The sequence below is a fragment of the Rhinolophus hipposideros genome, assembly GCF_964194185.1.
Source record: "Rhinolophus hipposideros genome assembly, chromosome: X".
Classification (NCBI taxonomy): domain Eukaryota; kingdom Metazoa; phylum Chordata; class Mammalia; order Chiroptera; family Rhinolophidae; genus Rhinolophus; species Rhinolophus hipposideros.
The window spans coordinates 72,135,298-72,152,943 of NC_138046.1; the positions used below are offsets into that span (position 1 = coordinate 72,135,298).

At 35.8% G+C, this 17,646-nt stretch overlaps 1 protein-coding gene across 3 annotated transcripts in view; it reads right to left on the reverse strand.

Moving 5' to 3' along the window:
- DACH2 (dachshund family transcription factor 2) overlaps positions 1 to 9,173 on the reverse strand; it is a 788,103-nt gene extending 778,930 nt beyond the window's left edge. For all 3 annotated transcript variants that reach the window (XM_081043327.1, XM_081043326.1, XM_081043325.1), the window contains exon 1: positions 8,610 to 9,173. In XM_081043327.1, coding sequence (XP_080899453.1) covers positions 8,610 to 9,118 — 509 coding nt within the window. In that variant the 5' untranslated portion in view covers positions 9,119 to 9,173. The remainder of the gene's footprint in view (positions 1 to 8,609) is intronic.
- Between the last annotated feature and the right edge of the window lie 8,473 nt (positions 9,174 to 17,646).

Here is a 17,646-nt window from a genome sequence, read left to right on the forward strand (position 1 = left end):
AAACTAGCTTAACGTTATGTTTAGCTTGCAAATTCTTTTAATAAATAATGAATGCAATAAAACTAGGAGATCAATGGCAAGCTGAGAAATCATAAAAAAAAAGCCTTTTGTGTTCAGGCTGTTGCCCATTTCAAACTTTAATCCGGAGACAGATCAATATTACTTTTTTTTTTCTTTTTAACCCATCACATAAATAGCAGAGAGACTAAATGTAGCCTAAATGCTGTTACCAGCTAGCAGTTGCCAGCAACCTGATAAGATCATGGGACACAACTGCAATTGAATGTTTCATACCTTAACATACACACTACATCATACACTATTAAGGAGTCAATTTGTTTAAAAATAAAAATAGTTACATAGCAATAAAAATGCTGCGGTTCATTATTTTTTAAACTTTCCTATACTATATATTTTTTCCAGTACTGTAATTACAAAGTTTTCTCCACAATTTGCTCTAATAAACTAATTGTAATGAGTCGAAATAGTGCATATATAGAGTAGTTTCAACCTCAGGGGTCCTAGAGGAAAGGTAATTTACTTTTCAAAATTAATTACACCTGAAAGAACTAAGTTATTCCTTTAAATGGGTGAGGAGGATATTCATGCAAATTTGTGCTGCAATTGGATGGGTCTTGATATTATTCAGGAAAAAAGTAATTTGTTAAACTTAAGTATTTGTGTTTCTATTTACAGGCTATAGATAGAAGGGAGGAAAATCCTCTTCTTACCAACTCACTTTGGATAAACATGTATTTACTTTTTGAAAAGATCGAAAATCAACTGTCACCAGGGTTAGTGCTGATTATCTAGTAATATAAATCTAAATAGCTGGAGAATCATCTTATTGTAGTAGGCTTGTTTTATTTGTTAATCCTTGCCTATTCATAATATTAGAACATCTCCTGTGCGTTTTCAATAAAAGGAAGTATCAAGAAGTCATACTTTCTTTAAAGATGTAGTTCAGTTCAAGCATTCCAATTTCAAGTATTAGATTTTGATAGACTTATATGTTTATTTGTGAAAAGCTTATACGGCATGACTACAAATGGCTTTATAATAAATTAAAATTTCAGGATTAGTATCTTTTTAATAATTGCATAGATTATATAACTATTTCTTAGCTTTTTTTAAGGAACAGCAATCTGTGCAAAGAATTCTGATAAGAGGGATACATGCACGTGCGCGCGTGTTTATGATTGTATTCATTTAAGAAATGTAAATTAGGTGCCCAATACATACACGATATTAGGCTTAATTACATTTTACTATGAATATTACTGGTTAAAAATTACTCCTCAGAAATTATTACAAAGCCAAGGTTTTGTTTTATGTAACCAATTTAGTTTTCTTTTAAGGATATCATTATAGGTAGTGATAAATATATCAATTTGTTCTTTAGCTATATTAAATTCAATTTGCCATAAAATAATGTGAATTACATCTTATATCTACATTCTCAGTAGAATTATTTCACCAATTCTAATACGCGTATGTAAATTCAGCTGTAAAGAAGAATGTGGCAAGATCTCACCATGACCATGTTCCCATGTTTTAAGCAAAATTTGGGGAAAAAAAATGACTCCCCCATAACTTTATAGAACTTCATTATAAACTCCAATTTAAATTATACTATAGATCATAGCATGTATCCTAAGCTTCCAATATTAGCCTAACATAGAGATAAAAATTTTCCTGAAGAATTTGAGACCTCAAAAGTATCCGTTAACAGTGTTTCCTGTTTTCCTATTCTAATAAAGGTGAAATAAAATTATCATGAAAGCATACTGTAAAGACCTATAAACAGGAACTATCTCCAAAAGCTGATTTTTAAAAATATATGGTCCTCAGAAAGTTAAACAAGAGAAAAACTGAATCTCCTTTTTAAAAATGAGTATTTTCAAATATCAGAGGTTTACTCAAAAGTTTTAACACCTACATTATTAAATTCAAAATATTTCACATGTGACAGAATTGTTTTGCTCCAAAAACCAAGGTAATGAAACCATGGATTAAATGAAATAAAGTATGGTACTTATATTTAATGCAGATAGGTAATAGATTTCACTAGTTATCACCAAGTTCCTTTTGGTGTGTGTATGTTTTTTCTGTAGTCTAAGAAATTAAATTATAAAAGTAGTATTCATTGTTACTGAATTTTTTATGATTTACAAATAACAACCCAGAATATAAATAACTGAAATATACTAAAATAAAATTAACTTTTCTAAGATTTTCAGCTTTACAAAGTGAAGAAATGATGAATACAAAATGGACACAGGCTGTCCCCATCCTACTAAAAAGAAATATTAAATCCTGAAGGAGTTCTAAATCCTTTGATAAGAGTATATTGCAGCTGCATTAAGCCAACAAGAAGCTTATTAGTAAGGATTTAAAAACTAACACCCTTCTGTAATCAATTTGGATACAGCATTATTCTATTTATAGTGACACGTTCAATGTGTCCCAATCATATATTACTTATTCTCATTTTTCCTACTATGATTAAATATTAATGTGGAGGCACTGTTAAGCAGCTACATTATATTTAGGTTTTACTCTATTGATTCCCATTATTTTGGAATAGTTAACAAAGCATGAAAATTAAGAATCTTTCCCATGAAGAAACTTATGACGGGTTTGATATTTTTCTCTGATTTATAAATTTTAAAAAAATAAATTTAGTTGTTCTAGCAGAAAATGGAAAAAGGGATGCCGCCACTTTAAAAGCTTCAATCTCTTTGACATTGCTGGCAGTGTATGGGAACATTAATGCATCTGTCATGATAACAAGCTAAGAATAACATCTAGACATCAAACCGAGCAGAGAATCCATCTGAAGTGATTCATTCAAATCTGTCTCATTGATTTATTAAACACAGGGCAACATCTGCAGCCTCACAGAGCCGCTTGGTGAAATTAATGCAAGATCAATTCAAATGGAAAAAAGTGTAAAAGAGATAAATCAAAACACAATTTGCATGCAGTTCCACAATCAGGCTTATTGGGTGCAAATGCTCAATTTCCCTTCCAAAGCAAATGTGTTTAAATGTTGTTTTATCTTTTTAGAATTGTGTGATCTGAAGTGACAGTGAAGACTTTTGCAGGTTGAGATGGTGAAAGGGAAGAAAGAGAGGAAAAAAATGCTACCAAAGACCTTTTGAATATGCAACAAGAATATTATTAATACCTAACTGTTTTGCTTTTGGGGAAAGGTTTGATGTCCTTTCTCCAAAAACAGAGTATTTTCAGTTTTAGTTGATTAGGACAGTTTTAATACATATTTGAAATGTATAGAGTGTATAAACCTAAATCATTGGTACCTTTAAATGCACCACATTAAGTGCCACTGGAGGTCTAGATTACCAACTGAAATATAATACATTATGATTAAGGTTTCTCACAATTATATTTGCCTACTAGAAGCACTTTTAAAACATGTAGGGATTTCATTAAGACAAAAAAGCTTACATAAGAAAGCATCAAATAATTCAGACTTGATATTTTCTACAGGCATTAGGGATTTGCTGTGTGAAACCATATAAAACATCAATGTCTGAAGACCATCACTTCCTAATTATTTATTGGCATTCATGTACTCTGCATGGAGGGTATTATCCTACATAAATATCCAAAGATATTCTCCAACATATCATGCATCATTTCTTTAATGTAATATCCATCACCTCATAAATGAGTGTTTGGGACAAATAAGAAATCCAGCTAAAGTATTTAGAGAAATACAAAAAATGTTGGTTAGGCAGAAGTATATATTTGAAATGGATGTGCACGTGGAAGTTCTGATCACGGACACATGACTAGATTGCTTTAATTATAATCTTGACATCGTTCTTCTAATAAAAGACAATATTTTTCACTAAGTGAGTGAATTTAGTAAACAATATGACTGTTCCCTCATTATCCTATGAAATAAAATGTCTGTATTTACCTCCCAGATTAATTCCTAAAACCTTTTTATCATTTCTGAAAATATAAGTCATACAAAACGTTAGCCCAGGAAAGTGATGCAAGTTCTTCAAAAATTTGATTCTGCTTAATTTTACTATAACGAAAATACCAATTTTCAAAGTAAAGTGTTATTCTGTGTGGATTATGACCTATATTCATCAAGTGTGAATGTAAAGCCAAACTTATCAAGTGCTTACACTAATCATATTTCTAGTATTTGAAAGTAGTTTTAAATTGTTGTAAAAGTCCTTATAATTCACATAAAGTAATTCTAATATGGAAGCCCATTTATATTCTGTTCACAATAGTCAAAATCACAATAAACTGCAATTAGACCATTTAAATTTTTAATTTAAAAGAGTGAATTTTATTCATTTGAATATATGTTGAATCATGTCTCCAAATGCGTTAAAATCTTTTCTTAGCCATACATTTTTGTTTTTTTCAAGCTTCCATTTAACTATATTTAAATGACCGAATAACATTTAATTAGTTGGTCCTCAAATGAAATTAAATGCTGATCATGAAATCTGACAATGTACTTTTATATAGATAGGTAAATAAAGAGATAACACTAAAATATGTTGTCTGATTTTCACTGAACACCAATTTTTAATTTAATATTTTACTGCTACATTAAACTTTGAAGAATTTAGTAAGGAAAATAGATTGCATTAGAGTGAGATTTTTCAGACATTTGCTTTCTGGATCTGCCTGCTCTCTCTGATATTAAAAACTCCAAGTTCTCTTACAAAAGAAATGAAAAAAAAAAAATTCACAGTGCTCTAGCCGCAAAAACAAAGATCTGAAACAAGATAACAACTTTTCCCATTTCTTTTGGGTCTTTTAATTACCGTTTTCTGAATAATCCTCAAAAATAATCTCTCTGCAATGAATTTTTGAAGTTAAAGGGCATCAAGGAAAAATACTGTATAGCCCTTTGTAATTGCAGTGATATAAAGCTTGACTTATTCCATAGAACAATGAATAGTTAAGAGTTTTGGTTTTACTATTCTCTAATACCTGAGGCAGGTATTATTTTCCAACTTCTTTTCTGGGAAGACAATTTTGAATATCTTGATAATTAGCTAATAACAAAACAGTCAATATAAGGCGCTGATAGAGTTCTTTTGACTTTCAGTACTGCCAAAGAAATAATCATGTATTTCACTCATTCATTTTTCTTCAGTGGACATTAATAAAAATGTGCTCTGAGACAAATCAAAATGCCACTTAATGCCAATAAGTTAAGGTCTTTGAAAGTGAACGAATTGAAAATGGTCCATTTTGTGTATTTTGGAATAGTGTAGGAAGCATTTCAAATTAAAATACCCTAAAAGTCAGGACTTGTCTTCCCCAGTTACCTGACAGAGAGGGGAAGAAATGTTTATGTAGGAAAATAAAATTCTCAATGACACCATTACAAATAGACCTTCTATTCAACAACACTTTATGGAAATTTATCGGGAAATGAAGAATCTCTTTTTTCAAATAAGAATAGTATGTAAGAGTTTCCACTCACTGATCGTGTACTTTTTCCTTGCACTTTTACCCCCTTTTAGCTAACAGTGCTAAGAAGTCATGAGTCCTGAATGACAATCCTCTTTAGCCAAGTCTCCATTGGTACATCACTCATCTTCTTTGAGCATCTCTATAAGCTCTCCTGATCCATCTTTCACTCACTCTCATGGCATTATTCTGCTCATATCCTATATCTCTTTTCTCTTACTGGCTTCATGTCTCATCTACCTTATTTTCTCTCTCGTGGGCCTCATTTCCTGTTTACATCCCTCACTTTTTTTATTTTTGCTGAATAGAAAAGTCATAGAAATAATGTTTATCTAAATAACAATTTCACAATTTCATTAAATCACTCAGATATTGGGAACGATTTGAGATACACATTTTTGTAAATAATGTTACCTAAAGTCATAAAGCACCCATTGTAAGTGTTATCATATTTTGTAGTTTTTAACAACATGATTATGGGAGCATTTTGCATCAATAAAATATGGTGATGTTATTTTACCATTAATTATATTTTCCCAGAAATTGTAGGGTTGTATTTTTTTACTATTTAAAAAATGCAATATAGGTGTGTTTCTAGTTTTCTCATTTTCACTCATGGATTGCATTAATAGAATATTAATAGAATATATTTCATAAATGTTTACAATTACATATCACAATGCGTATAACACAATTATAGAAAATAAATTTAATAAATAAAATACCCATAAAGAAAAGAATGTAATAAGAAGCACACGTATCATACCTCAGATATGTTTCTCCTTATATTTTTAATATTTCTCTATCACCTTTATGAACATACACAAAAGCAATTTAATCCAAAAAGTTAGTACTGTAAATGCTGTGACAAGGAGTAAATAAAACTTAACTGAAATAAAACTATAACCTAAAACCACATCATATAATAAAAGTCCCAAAATACTATAAGAACACCTGCCTCTAGATACAGAGTAATTTATCATTTTTGTTTTCAGTAAGTAGCTCTAATAAAAATTAAATTTAAAAAAGTTTCTATTTACAGAGAAAAGTATCAAATCACATTAAAATAGTAATATATTTCATTTTTAAATGAAAATCATAGATTTTGCTCAAGTAGGTGTAAACTAATCAAGGAAGGAAGAATTTCCTATGTGTAATAATTGTTACACTTTAGATATAGGTGTTTGTAAGAGAGAGAGGAAAGAAAGGAGAGAGGAGGAGAAGGGGGAGGGGTAAAGAGAGATAGGGAAGAAACAGAAAGAAAAGAGAGAAAATAGGTTTTCACATCTACAATTGTTTAAATGTGAGTCTTTTCAAATGCTACAAATGAATTAGATGGTCCTCACCTGAAGTCCCCAGTAACCCTCTGAGTTTGTGTGTTAGTAAAGTGCTCTGTGGTCAAAATAAAATGTCCTTCCTACTCTTACCGCCTATAATTACTTATGTTACTGAGAGAGCAGTTATCCTTTGTGTTTCAAGGCCCTCAATCTTCCTTAAGAAATTTTGATCTAATAAACCAGGTTTGGAAGCCCCAGATATGAATCTGGTAGGAGTTCTCATATGAACAAGTTTCTGTTTAATTGCTAGATTACAGGAGAACACTACTCAAAAAGAAACAAACAAAATCGAAAGGTTCCCTTCTCAGTTCTGTAGCATTATCTTATTGCAACAGTTTGTCTGCAAGTTTTCAGTATACTTCAACTCTACATAATAATTTGGATTTTACAACAGATAAGGCAAATGAGTTCAGTTTTAGCTCATAAACCCGGAGATTTTAGGATTTAAAGTTGCATTGTGAGAAAGTCTACTTCTGCAGAAGTTTCTTGCAAAATGATCAACAGTAGTGCTGTTTTACAACAAAACCCTTTGCTCCCTTTAACCTGGTGGTGATGATTTCCTGGTTTGTATACTAATCACATCTGCCAAATGTGTACCTTCCTAACAGATTTTAGCAGGCTGGAGATGGAATAAACACTAAAACGACTAATTCACAGGTCTTTAATAAGTCAAATAACCTTGAATATAGTTAACGTTCTTTTTTTTTTCTTTTTAAGTCAGAAACATTGAATCCAGTTTGCTTATGCACGTCTGCAAATAGACATTTGTTCTATAATGTACTTCTAAGCTGTGATATGAAGGAAGTACACTTACAACCAGAGAAGCTGGCCATCATCATTTAAGGAATCCTCTCTTTGGGGGAATGGGTTCCTTCCAACTGTTTTCCTGGGGGAAGAGCTGAAAGCATCCTCTCTCGAAAACCTGCCAACTTCTACTCCAACCCCCAACCCGATCCCAGCCCCAGCGTTTCATGCCCCACATTGCCCTCTGTAGATGACACAAAAGGGACGATCCCAGGAAAGTGACATCTGTCGTGGTTCTTTAAAAAAAAAAAAACCAAATAGGATCCATCGACTTTCCTGTATCGTGTACTGGGGGGGTGGGGGGTGGCTTTGCGTAGCAGGCATGAGCACACGTTCTCTCTCTCTCTCTCTCTCTCTCTCTCTCTCTCTCTCTCTCTCTCTCTCTCTCTGTCTCTCTCTCTCCCCCACCACCACAACTACCACCGCACATCCCAGGCATTCTCACAACAAACACACAGGATGGGGAACGAATCACCCTCTGGGATGGATTCTAGACTTTCGACCCTCTGCATCCCGCAAATGCTGTGTTCTGGATTTAGAGCTTAGGAGCCAGCTTAGGAGCCCAGTGTACAGCTCAGCCAGCCCTCTACCCCAGAAAGCCCTTCGTGTCGGTGTTCAGAGAAAACCTATCCGACCCGTACGGCCACAAAAGAGCAGGAAAGAAAACCAAATAGCGAAATTAACGAATAACCACAAGCAGCCAAAAAGCCATGCAAGATATGGGAGAAAGGCTGGAAAGTTTCAGCAAAGGACTGCAAACTAAAGTTTGTTCGGGACTTCCTCAGGTTCAAGCCCTGCCATTCAGTACGGACTAGAACGGACGGAGAAATTAACTAATGAGTCCTTCTAGTCCTTTTTCCCCGCGGACTTACAGCGTGAACAGCAGAGGCAAGCTAGTTAAGACTCACTCTCTACAAAGTTGGATGAGAGCGATGAGACATGCAGAAGAGGGCAAAAGGGGGGGAACAAGCCAAGAATCTAGTATCTCACCTGGCATTGGTGCAATCGGTGAACAAAGTTTCAAAGTCTTTCCTGGTGATGAGTTTGCAGCGGTTCACTCCGGGCTGGATGGCCCCCAGTCCGCGGAGGATCCGGACCTGCTCGACAGTACACACCACGGGGGATATGTCCAGTCTCTTCAGTTTGGTGTACACAGTGTGCAACCCTCCCACCAGGTGCTTGAGAAAGAGATCAAAGACTTGCGGCAGGCAGATGAGTTCCTGGCCGTCCATCAGGAACGAAGCCACCTTCACCCCATGCATGTCGACCATTCTGCACTCGTTGGTGTTAGTGTTGCCACTGCCTCCGCTGGAACTACCGACCCCGCCGATCCCAGTGCTGCCGCTGTGGTTATTGGCCATGAAACTGTTGATCATATTCGGGGTGAGACGAGGAGGCTCTCCAGGAGTTGAGTACAGAGGTTCGGCCCGAAATAAGCCCCCTGGGACGCCGGCGCCACTGGAAGTTGCAATGATCACCGGAGGTGCGGATACAGCCATGGTCCTTCAGTCTCAAATCGTAGGTCCTCGGGCCCTCGCTTTCTCGCCCTGTCTTCTCTAGGTTCCCTCACACTCACTCCCTCACTCGCGTTCTCTCTGACGCGCTATCTCTCAGGCAGAAGTGTTCGCAAGTCTACAGTAGCAGGGCTCACGCTCACGCACACCCACCACCCAGCAAACAGTGCGCAGCCCCAACCCGCGGCGCCCCGAGACCCCACCCCCACCACACCCCCTCCTGAGACTGGCAGCTTCCGTCAGCCAATGGATTCCAACCCCTCGGCTTCCGAGTGCGCCGAATCGCTGCCGCCCGCCAGGAGGTGGAGACTCCCTGGCCCGCCTCCTGGCTACCTGAGGCTTTTCAGGGTTGGAGGGTGAGTGGGGATGGAGCCCGAGAAGGGGGCGGTGTGGTGCCGCCGCTTCTTGCCTAGCAGTCTGACAAGAGAATGTGCAGTTATCACGCAGAGCTCTCAATGTGTCCTAGGCTACAAACCCCTCCTTTCCGCGCCCCATGATTGTCGCGACGTGGGAACACAAAGGGGCACTCTAGAACGCGCCCCCCCTCCCCCGCCACCCTGCACCCGTGTTCAAACGAAAAAAAGGAGGTGGCAGTTCCAATTTCATTTGCACATTATTCCCAAGCTGCGGGAGCTAAGCGATGGTTTCGCCCAACTTCAAGGAGAAAGACTCCAGTGAGTTCAGAAGTATTCAGTTCAGCCCTTCTTCAGCCCACCTAGTGCGTTTGGTGCAAGTTCTCCCATTCCCAAGCGCACAGAAGAACCAAGATACGCACTCAAATAGAGATGCAGGTTACTAACCTGCTCCTACGCACTGACATTCAGCAGGCACCGTGAGCCTGTGAACACTTTGGAAAGCAGGCAGAGACTTGATGTGTGGGTGACAGACGCCTCATTTACAGTACTTCCTCCACTGACCTGGAACAGACTTGGCATTCTTTGTCACCATCCCTTAATTTCAGGATTGCCCTGTCCCGGCTAAAATGGATACGGAAAGTTCCTTTATGACGCAAGACAGTCGTTATAGAATACGAGAGTAGAGCGAGAATTTGCGCTCTCTCATGTTGCATTTTCTTCCGTCGTCCATGGACTCTGATAGACCAGTGATTAGAACTCCACGTCCTGAACTGTATGTAACTCAAGATTTCTCTTCCCCAATTTGTCAAGTGCATAAACGCTCTACAAGAGCTCATAATAAGCAAAATGTCTACGCAAGGTACATCTCAGGGAAAAGACACGGTCTTTTCCATATGGTATACGGTGGCTAAATCACCGTATCAAAGTTGTTTAAAGACACCTTGTCGAACGTTTGATTCTCTGAAATCAAGTATTTCCTTTCCTGTACTCCTCTCCTCTAGAGACTGTTATTCAGAAAGTGAAATCCATTCTTCATTTCTTTACAAAACGTTGCCTATGATATATCTTAAGCAACTTCTCCAGTATCCTACCAGTATGTAAACAATTTTTAGAAAGTTACTGAATTTTATTCAGCTCTCCTTGTATTTAGCAGTATTAAAGAGAAGGAATGGGTGGGCTTTTTTTTTTCTTCCTTAATAAAACATAAATGTTTTAAATTGGATTTTTCTGCCTCTCTCTTTAACAGATTTTCTCCTTTTTTCATTTTGTTGACAAAGTCGTAAGAACTACCTTCAGAGTCACTTCATATTGTTTCAATTTTTAGTTGTGTGGAGTCAAAATGCTAACGAGTTGTTATGATAGTTGGTTTTGGAAAATAATGGTAAGCGACTCTAACATAATAGACTGAAATGCATGCAGCCATCCACAGAACACTTTTAAAAAGGCATTAAATCGTTTTTGCTCGTTTGTTACTGTTGTGGGAAGAAGATAAGAAGGAGCAAAAAAAGACAACTGAGAAGAGATAGCAGAGGCAGGAAAATCTTCAACAAAAAGTAGAGGTTTTCAAGGAAGAATAGGACAGTGCTGACAAAAATGTTTGTATTTACTGGTTTTTAAAAAGATAAACTCCAAATTTTGTTCAACAGGTGTTTTGACAGAAATGGCTATTAAGCTGTGTGTTGAAGTAACTTACCTCTGATTAACTTAGTGCGACTGACATTGCCAGGTGAATAAGTTTGACTTTAAAGGAAAAAGTTGTTTTTTTAATTCCTCTAATTGCATTAAAAAAACAGTACATTGCTTCACTTACATTATAAAATCATTTTTATTTGCAGAGTGATTTGGAGTTTTCAGCAATAGGACATTACACAGAAGTTTTGGTGTTTCAATTTTTTTTCTTTTTTTCTTTTTTTTTTTTAATTGGGGTGACTATTGTTAGTATGGTGTTTCAAATTTAAGAAATCCTGAAATATAAACAGGAAAGGTAGAACATTTGAGGCTGCAATCATTATTTGTACTACTAAAAAATAAATATACTTTGACAAATTTAGAAAAGGCTTGAAGTAGACATGCCTTATATATTTATTGTGATCTAGCAGATATGTAGTAATATTTTACTTATTACCAGAGATTAAGGTTCAAATTCTAATAGAAATCCTAGAGGCTAAATTTAGCCATTGATCATTGAAGGGTTAAAGTCCAAGCATTCAACACACAAAAGACTCTTGGTTTCATGATTTGAATTCCCTCCCATTTGCAGTCTTCCAGAAAATAAACTTGACAATTTTCTTAAGGTATACTTATAATTTAAAGATTTAGTCAGTTAGATCTAAGAGGCCAGGTGTTGTCTTCTTGGGTTTTCTTGATATTTTGATAGCTCTGTTTCTATTACTGCTACTTCTGCTCTTATTATTATCTGTGCTTTGAGATTGGGACAATCAAGTTCCACATAGAGAATTTGTTTTTATCCCTTCTAACTTTAATGTCTTCCATAAGCCAAACATATTTCTAAATAAGGCTGGATTTCTACAAGGCCAGAGGAAGCCTTGCATGTCAACACCCTGTGAGTTGGGATTGCATGGAGCAGTATAAAATCATAAAGGCTGCAGTAAATAGAGTCCCCTTGGGAGATGACCGTCCATGGAGAGAGGCACTGCACTAAAACTAAGAAAATAAGCGAGCTTTGTGAATTATTTCCAGACAAGAGCAAAGCACCCCAGCAAATAAGAACAAAATTAGTACAAGCAGATATCATATCTCATCAGAACAATAAGTTCTAAATGCCACTATTCTAGCAGAATGATTTGGGACCTAAGTGTAACTTCTCAGCCACTGAAATACTGTAATCTTCTGGGCTTTAATTAGCAATTTACATTTTGTCCTAACTCATAGTCGATTTGGAGGGAGAGTGTGCTCATTTGTGATTTCAGGCAAAAAATTCCAGTTTGACATTGTCAGTTAAATGCAGGTATTATTATATTTAAAAATAGATATATTGGCAATCTTATGCCAATATAGGATTACAAAATGTCCAGAACCCTTTGAAGGAGCTGGTTTTCAGAATGGGCATTCAAGCAAAACCCAAGGTAATTAATGGAAATATTTGAAACCAGCAGCCAACTGAGGTTGCAATCTATAATATGGCCTCTAATCAGAACCTCTCAAGAGCCCCCTAAGGTTCATTTTTAGGTAAACAATAAAAGGAAATTGATTAGGCAAGGCAATAAATGTAAAATGAAAGCATTCATATAATCAAGAATTTAACTGGCTAAAGTGTATAGGTACACCTCACTCAATAGAATTTATGTTTTTCTAAGAAGTTGGCTAAAAAATGACCTTCTACCACATAAATTCTCTTTTTTTCATCCAAGTCAGTGTTAAATTGAAGATGAGTTAAAATGGAAGCAAAAATGGAGAATGGGGCATCACTGGAGCGAGAAGAAAACTGATCATAAGCCAAGGAGTAACTGAAAATAAGACACTTAAAGGAACAATGAAAATTTACTAACTGAAATAGAAAAAGAAACTCTCAAAGCACCTCATAAAGTATAAGCACTTGCCAGCACTTAACATATCATACCACAGTCTGCACTGTTCTAGGGGAGAAGGAGCTGTGTGAGCTTTAAATTCCATCTGTGTCTTTCAAGGTATAGTTCCCTTTTAAATCTTAGGCTTTTAACTGTTCAAATTCAAGCCATTCTAACTTTAACTGGACTCCCACTGCTACTTAGTATCCTTTTATTCATTTTGTTGACTCCCCATTGAATTCCCTGCAGCAGCTACTCTAACCCTTTTCTACTCTTTGCAAGTCACCCTCCCCCTGACTCTTATCAGATACAGCCTCCTGCTTCTCTGTGATTTTACCACAAAGTTAGGCAACAGAAGCTTCCTCAACCTCCCTTCTCTCCTCATAAAAAGTGTGTTCTGTATTCTTTCTTATCTTCTCCTACTTCGCTCAGCTGTCAGGAAATAAAAAGTCCCCTCTACTCCCTTTTTTGATGTTCTTGACGCCTCTTACCTCCAAATCACTAATCTAGCAGTTTTATTCTTACTACTTCTTTGGCATCTCCAATTTCTCCCTCTCTACTTGCTCTTTCCCCCTTTATTATTGAAAATTGTTGAGGCTACAAATCCTTAAGCCAACAAATAAAAAAATTCCTCAACCTTAACCAGTGGCTCTCAGCATGTGAACCATCAGTGTCACCATTACTTGAGTACTTGATAGAAATGCAAATTGTGTGGCCCTAAAACCTACTGAATCAGAAACTCTGGGAATGAGGCCCAGCAATCTGCATTTTAACAAGTCCTGGTGATTCTGATGCAGGCAAAATTTTCAAACCCAGTTGCCCTGGAATTATCAGCTTTTCACACCCTTATTGAAAATCTACAATTGTTTCCTTACCAAACTTTCATGCTTTAACCTTTTTGCACTTGAGTTTCTCCTCACCACTTGGCTGAAACAACTTTAACGGAGGTAATCATTGACCACCTAAATGCCAAATCCAAAGTCGTTTTCTAAATCCTCATCCTTTGATATTCTGCAGCTTTTGACACTACCAGCATCATTCTCGAACACCTATCCTTTGGCTTTCATGACTCCAACAATCTGTTTATCTTCTTTCCCACACTCCCTTTCCTTTTCACATCTTCAATCTTAAACGTGAAATGTTACCAAAAAAGAGTAATGTCTATACTCTTACATGTGACAATTTCATCAACTTTCTACAGCTTCAACCACCACTTTACAGATTACCCCAAATCTTATTTCTAGCTTTCTTAAAACTCTCCTAGAGAATTAAACATTTCCACTTGCATGTGTCACTTCAAACTCAGCATGCTCAAAACTGATTATCTTACTCCCTTCAAATCTGCCCTTTGTTATTTCATTTCTGATATATCTTAATGCCTTCTCCATGCAGATGAAATAGAAACTTGGGAGACATCTTTGATTTCTCTGTATCCATTGTACCCCTATTCAGTTAGTCAGTAAGTTTTGTGAATTCCCTTTTAGCAGTCTCTCTCATTTTCATTCTTTTCCATTCTCAATGTTACCACCTTAGTTTTGTTCATTATTCACTGTATGTACCATTACAACAATTACCTCTTAATCTCCCTACTTTCAGGTACTTCCTCTTCCAATCTAGCTACTATATCAGATTATTTTTTTCTAGTTTCACCCTACTATTTAAAAATCTTCATTACTACCCCTCTGGCTACCACATCAATTCCAAACTCTTTAGAGTGACATTTAACTCCTTCCTTGTTTTACTTTTCATCCTTTCCTCCAATAATCTGACATGTTGCCTGTGCACTGGTAAATGGGTATTACTTTCCCATACTCTCAAACCTCTTATACCTTCCCATCCTGGTGCTAATGCCTCTTTCATTCTTTCCACATAGAATACGTTGCTGCACGCCTACCTCCTTATCTCCACCCATCCAAATCCTAAACATCCTTTAAGACTAACTCCAATTCACCTCCACAAAGACCTCCCTCATTCTCTCTTTTACCAGCCAGAAATGGGCTTTTCCTCTTAGGACCTGTCATAGCACTTTGCGCCTCTCTTAACACAATTAAAACATGTTGCCTTATATTACATTCTTTTGTATCTTACAGTCTTCACTCCTCTCCTAGAATAAGTTCGGTGAGGTTAGAGCATATTGATGTATCTTAATCAATATGCTATTTCAAGTGCCAACCATAGTGCCTGGCTCATCGTAGGTGCTCACACATGTATATTAAATGAATGGATATGTGATAGTTATCTATATGTTATTAAGCTATATAAATGTTCATTATTACCAATTCTGAAGCAGAGTGTAAGAGGTTGATGAGCATTAAAGACTTTTTTGTTAAAAGAATGATGACTTTGCTTATTGGTAGTTTTTGGATCTTTTTACTGATGGCTGGCTTCTCAGATTACGTAAAAATTATTTCAATTTTTATTTATCTAAGAATGAATTTCCTCACAAAAGCTTCTTTTAAGTATGATAAATTTATATTGTGTTATGTTTTCTTCTAAGGAATTTGTTATACATGAATATGAATATATTCAAGTAATGAATATATTACAAAATTATAATAAAACATTTAAATCTCTCTTTGAAATCTTATTAATTTTTTTATTCTACATGTTTTTATGTAAGGGTCCTTTAAATGAGGAAGTAAATCATTGAGATAACTCTTTCAAATAATCGCTGAGAGATGTTAAAACTTCACAGAGCTGATATGTAAATTTACAAAATATGCAAAATAACAAGCTCTGACTTGAGAGAAAAGAGATACTATATCCCTCTTCATCCTAGACAGAAGAGAAATTTCTCTGATGTGGGGAAAATATAAATATGGGGGTATTTATAGTCCCAGCAGCATCGGAACACTAGGCAATTACTGCCTTTTATCATTGTTATTTTTCTTCTTCAAAAATGAGGAAAGAAAGCAAGAATTGTAAATGTCGTGTTATTGAAAACACACCTAAGGTCTTCCCTGGGTTTTTCTGCAACAATCCAGACAAAAATGACTGAGCCATTTTTGGATGAATTCATACAGATAAGCAGCTCTAATCACTTCATCACCAAGCCAATCTGAAAGTTGACATTCATCTCCCAGATATATATATGTGTGTGTATATATATATATATATATATATATATATATATGCCATCAGAGGGTTAGGCAAGTTGTGTAAAAATGTAAAATATTCATAATAAAGTTACTGTATTGCTATTTATATAACTAACATTTATTGAATGCTTACCTTGTGCAAGCATTGTGCTAAAAACTTTCTGTGCATCATCTTATTTAACACTCATGACATCTCTGAGAAGTAAATTCTTTTGTTATCCCCATTTCTCAGATGAGGGAACCAAGGCTCAATATGATTAACTTGTCCAAAGTCACACCCATATGAAAAGGCTGAGCTAGAAATAAAATTCCAATATGACTCTAGAAACCCAAGTCTTAACCATTGCACTATTCTTAGGCTTTTTCTTTAAAAGATATTGTTCTACACTAAATTCTAAAAAAAATAATGTAGTGTTCAGATTTTTAAATATAAAGTTGCATCTTTAATAAACAAGATAGGAAATATTTTAAGAAGTAGGGGAAGGGTTGTAGTATTAGAAAAAATATGTCATCTGAATTTAAGACGAAGCTTTTATTAGGATTTTAAGCCATTCTCCATATCATGGTGGCACAAACCATAAATTTCAGGTTTAACTTTTTTTGAAATGTTAAAATAACTTTCAAAGTTTACATTTGAAATCCGTTAAGTTCTGAGGTGACAAAAAAGGCATAAATTATATCTTCACATTCCAAACTATTGAGAAACTTTCAATATTTCCAATACTTGCCTTACATTCAATGAAGAGGAATACTTTATGAAAAGGAATATAAACCCAAGACACCTCATTGCAGTAGGAGGAATACTTGTATTTGTTCTTACTTTATAGTTCACTGCTTTATTCACTGATCGCGGCCTAATTAGCACTGTACAGTGCAGTAATTCCTCCACAACCACAAGATTCCTTCAGGTCAAATCTTAGTTATTCCTCACAGAGAAAGCAGTCTAACAGAGTGGCTGAGGGAGTGGAATCTGCAGCCAGACTCCCTGGGTCCACAATTTAGTAAGCTGGGTGATCTTGGGCAAATTACATAACCTTGCTGTGCCTCAGTTCTCTGATCTATATAATCGGAATAATAGGAATAGTACTTCCTCATAGAGTTTTGTGAGATTGCAGGAATTAATGTATACAACATATGTAATATGCTTAAAATAGTGCCTGTCACAGAGTAAGTGTTGTTCCTGTTAACTATTAATTATTCATCTTTTAACATTTTTTCAAAATTTCAATTTCAGTATATACAAATTGTGACTCCCAGAACTGGGAATAATCAGAAAAAGTGGGGAAAGCGTGATACTGACCATTGGTAACAGATAAGGGAAATGAGTAGAAGACAAAGTCAAAGTACAGTAAGCCTTTTGTACCTGTGGGTTCTGCATCCACGGATTCTGCATCCACGGATTCTGCATCCACGGATTCTGCATCCATGGATTCAACCAACTGCTAATCAAAAATATTCAGAAAAAAAGTTAGATGTTTGCTGACATGTACTATGTAGTTAGGCCTACAATGGTTGTGTCTGCAGTGAACAGG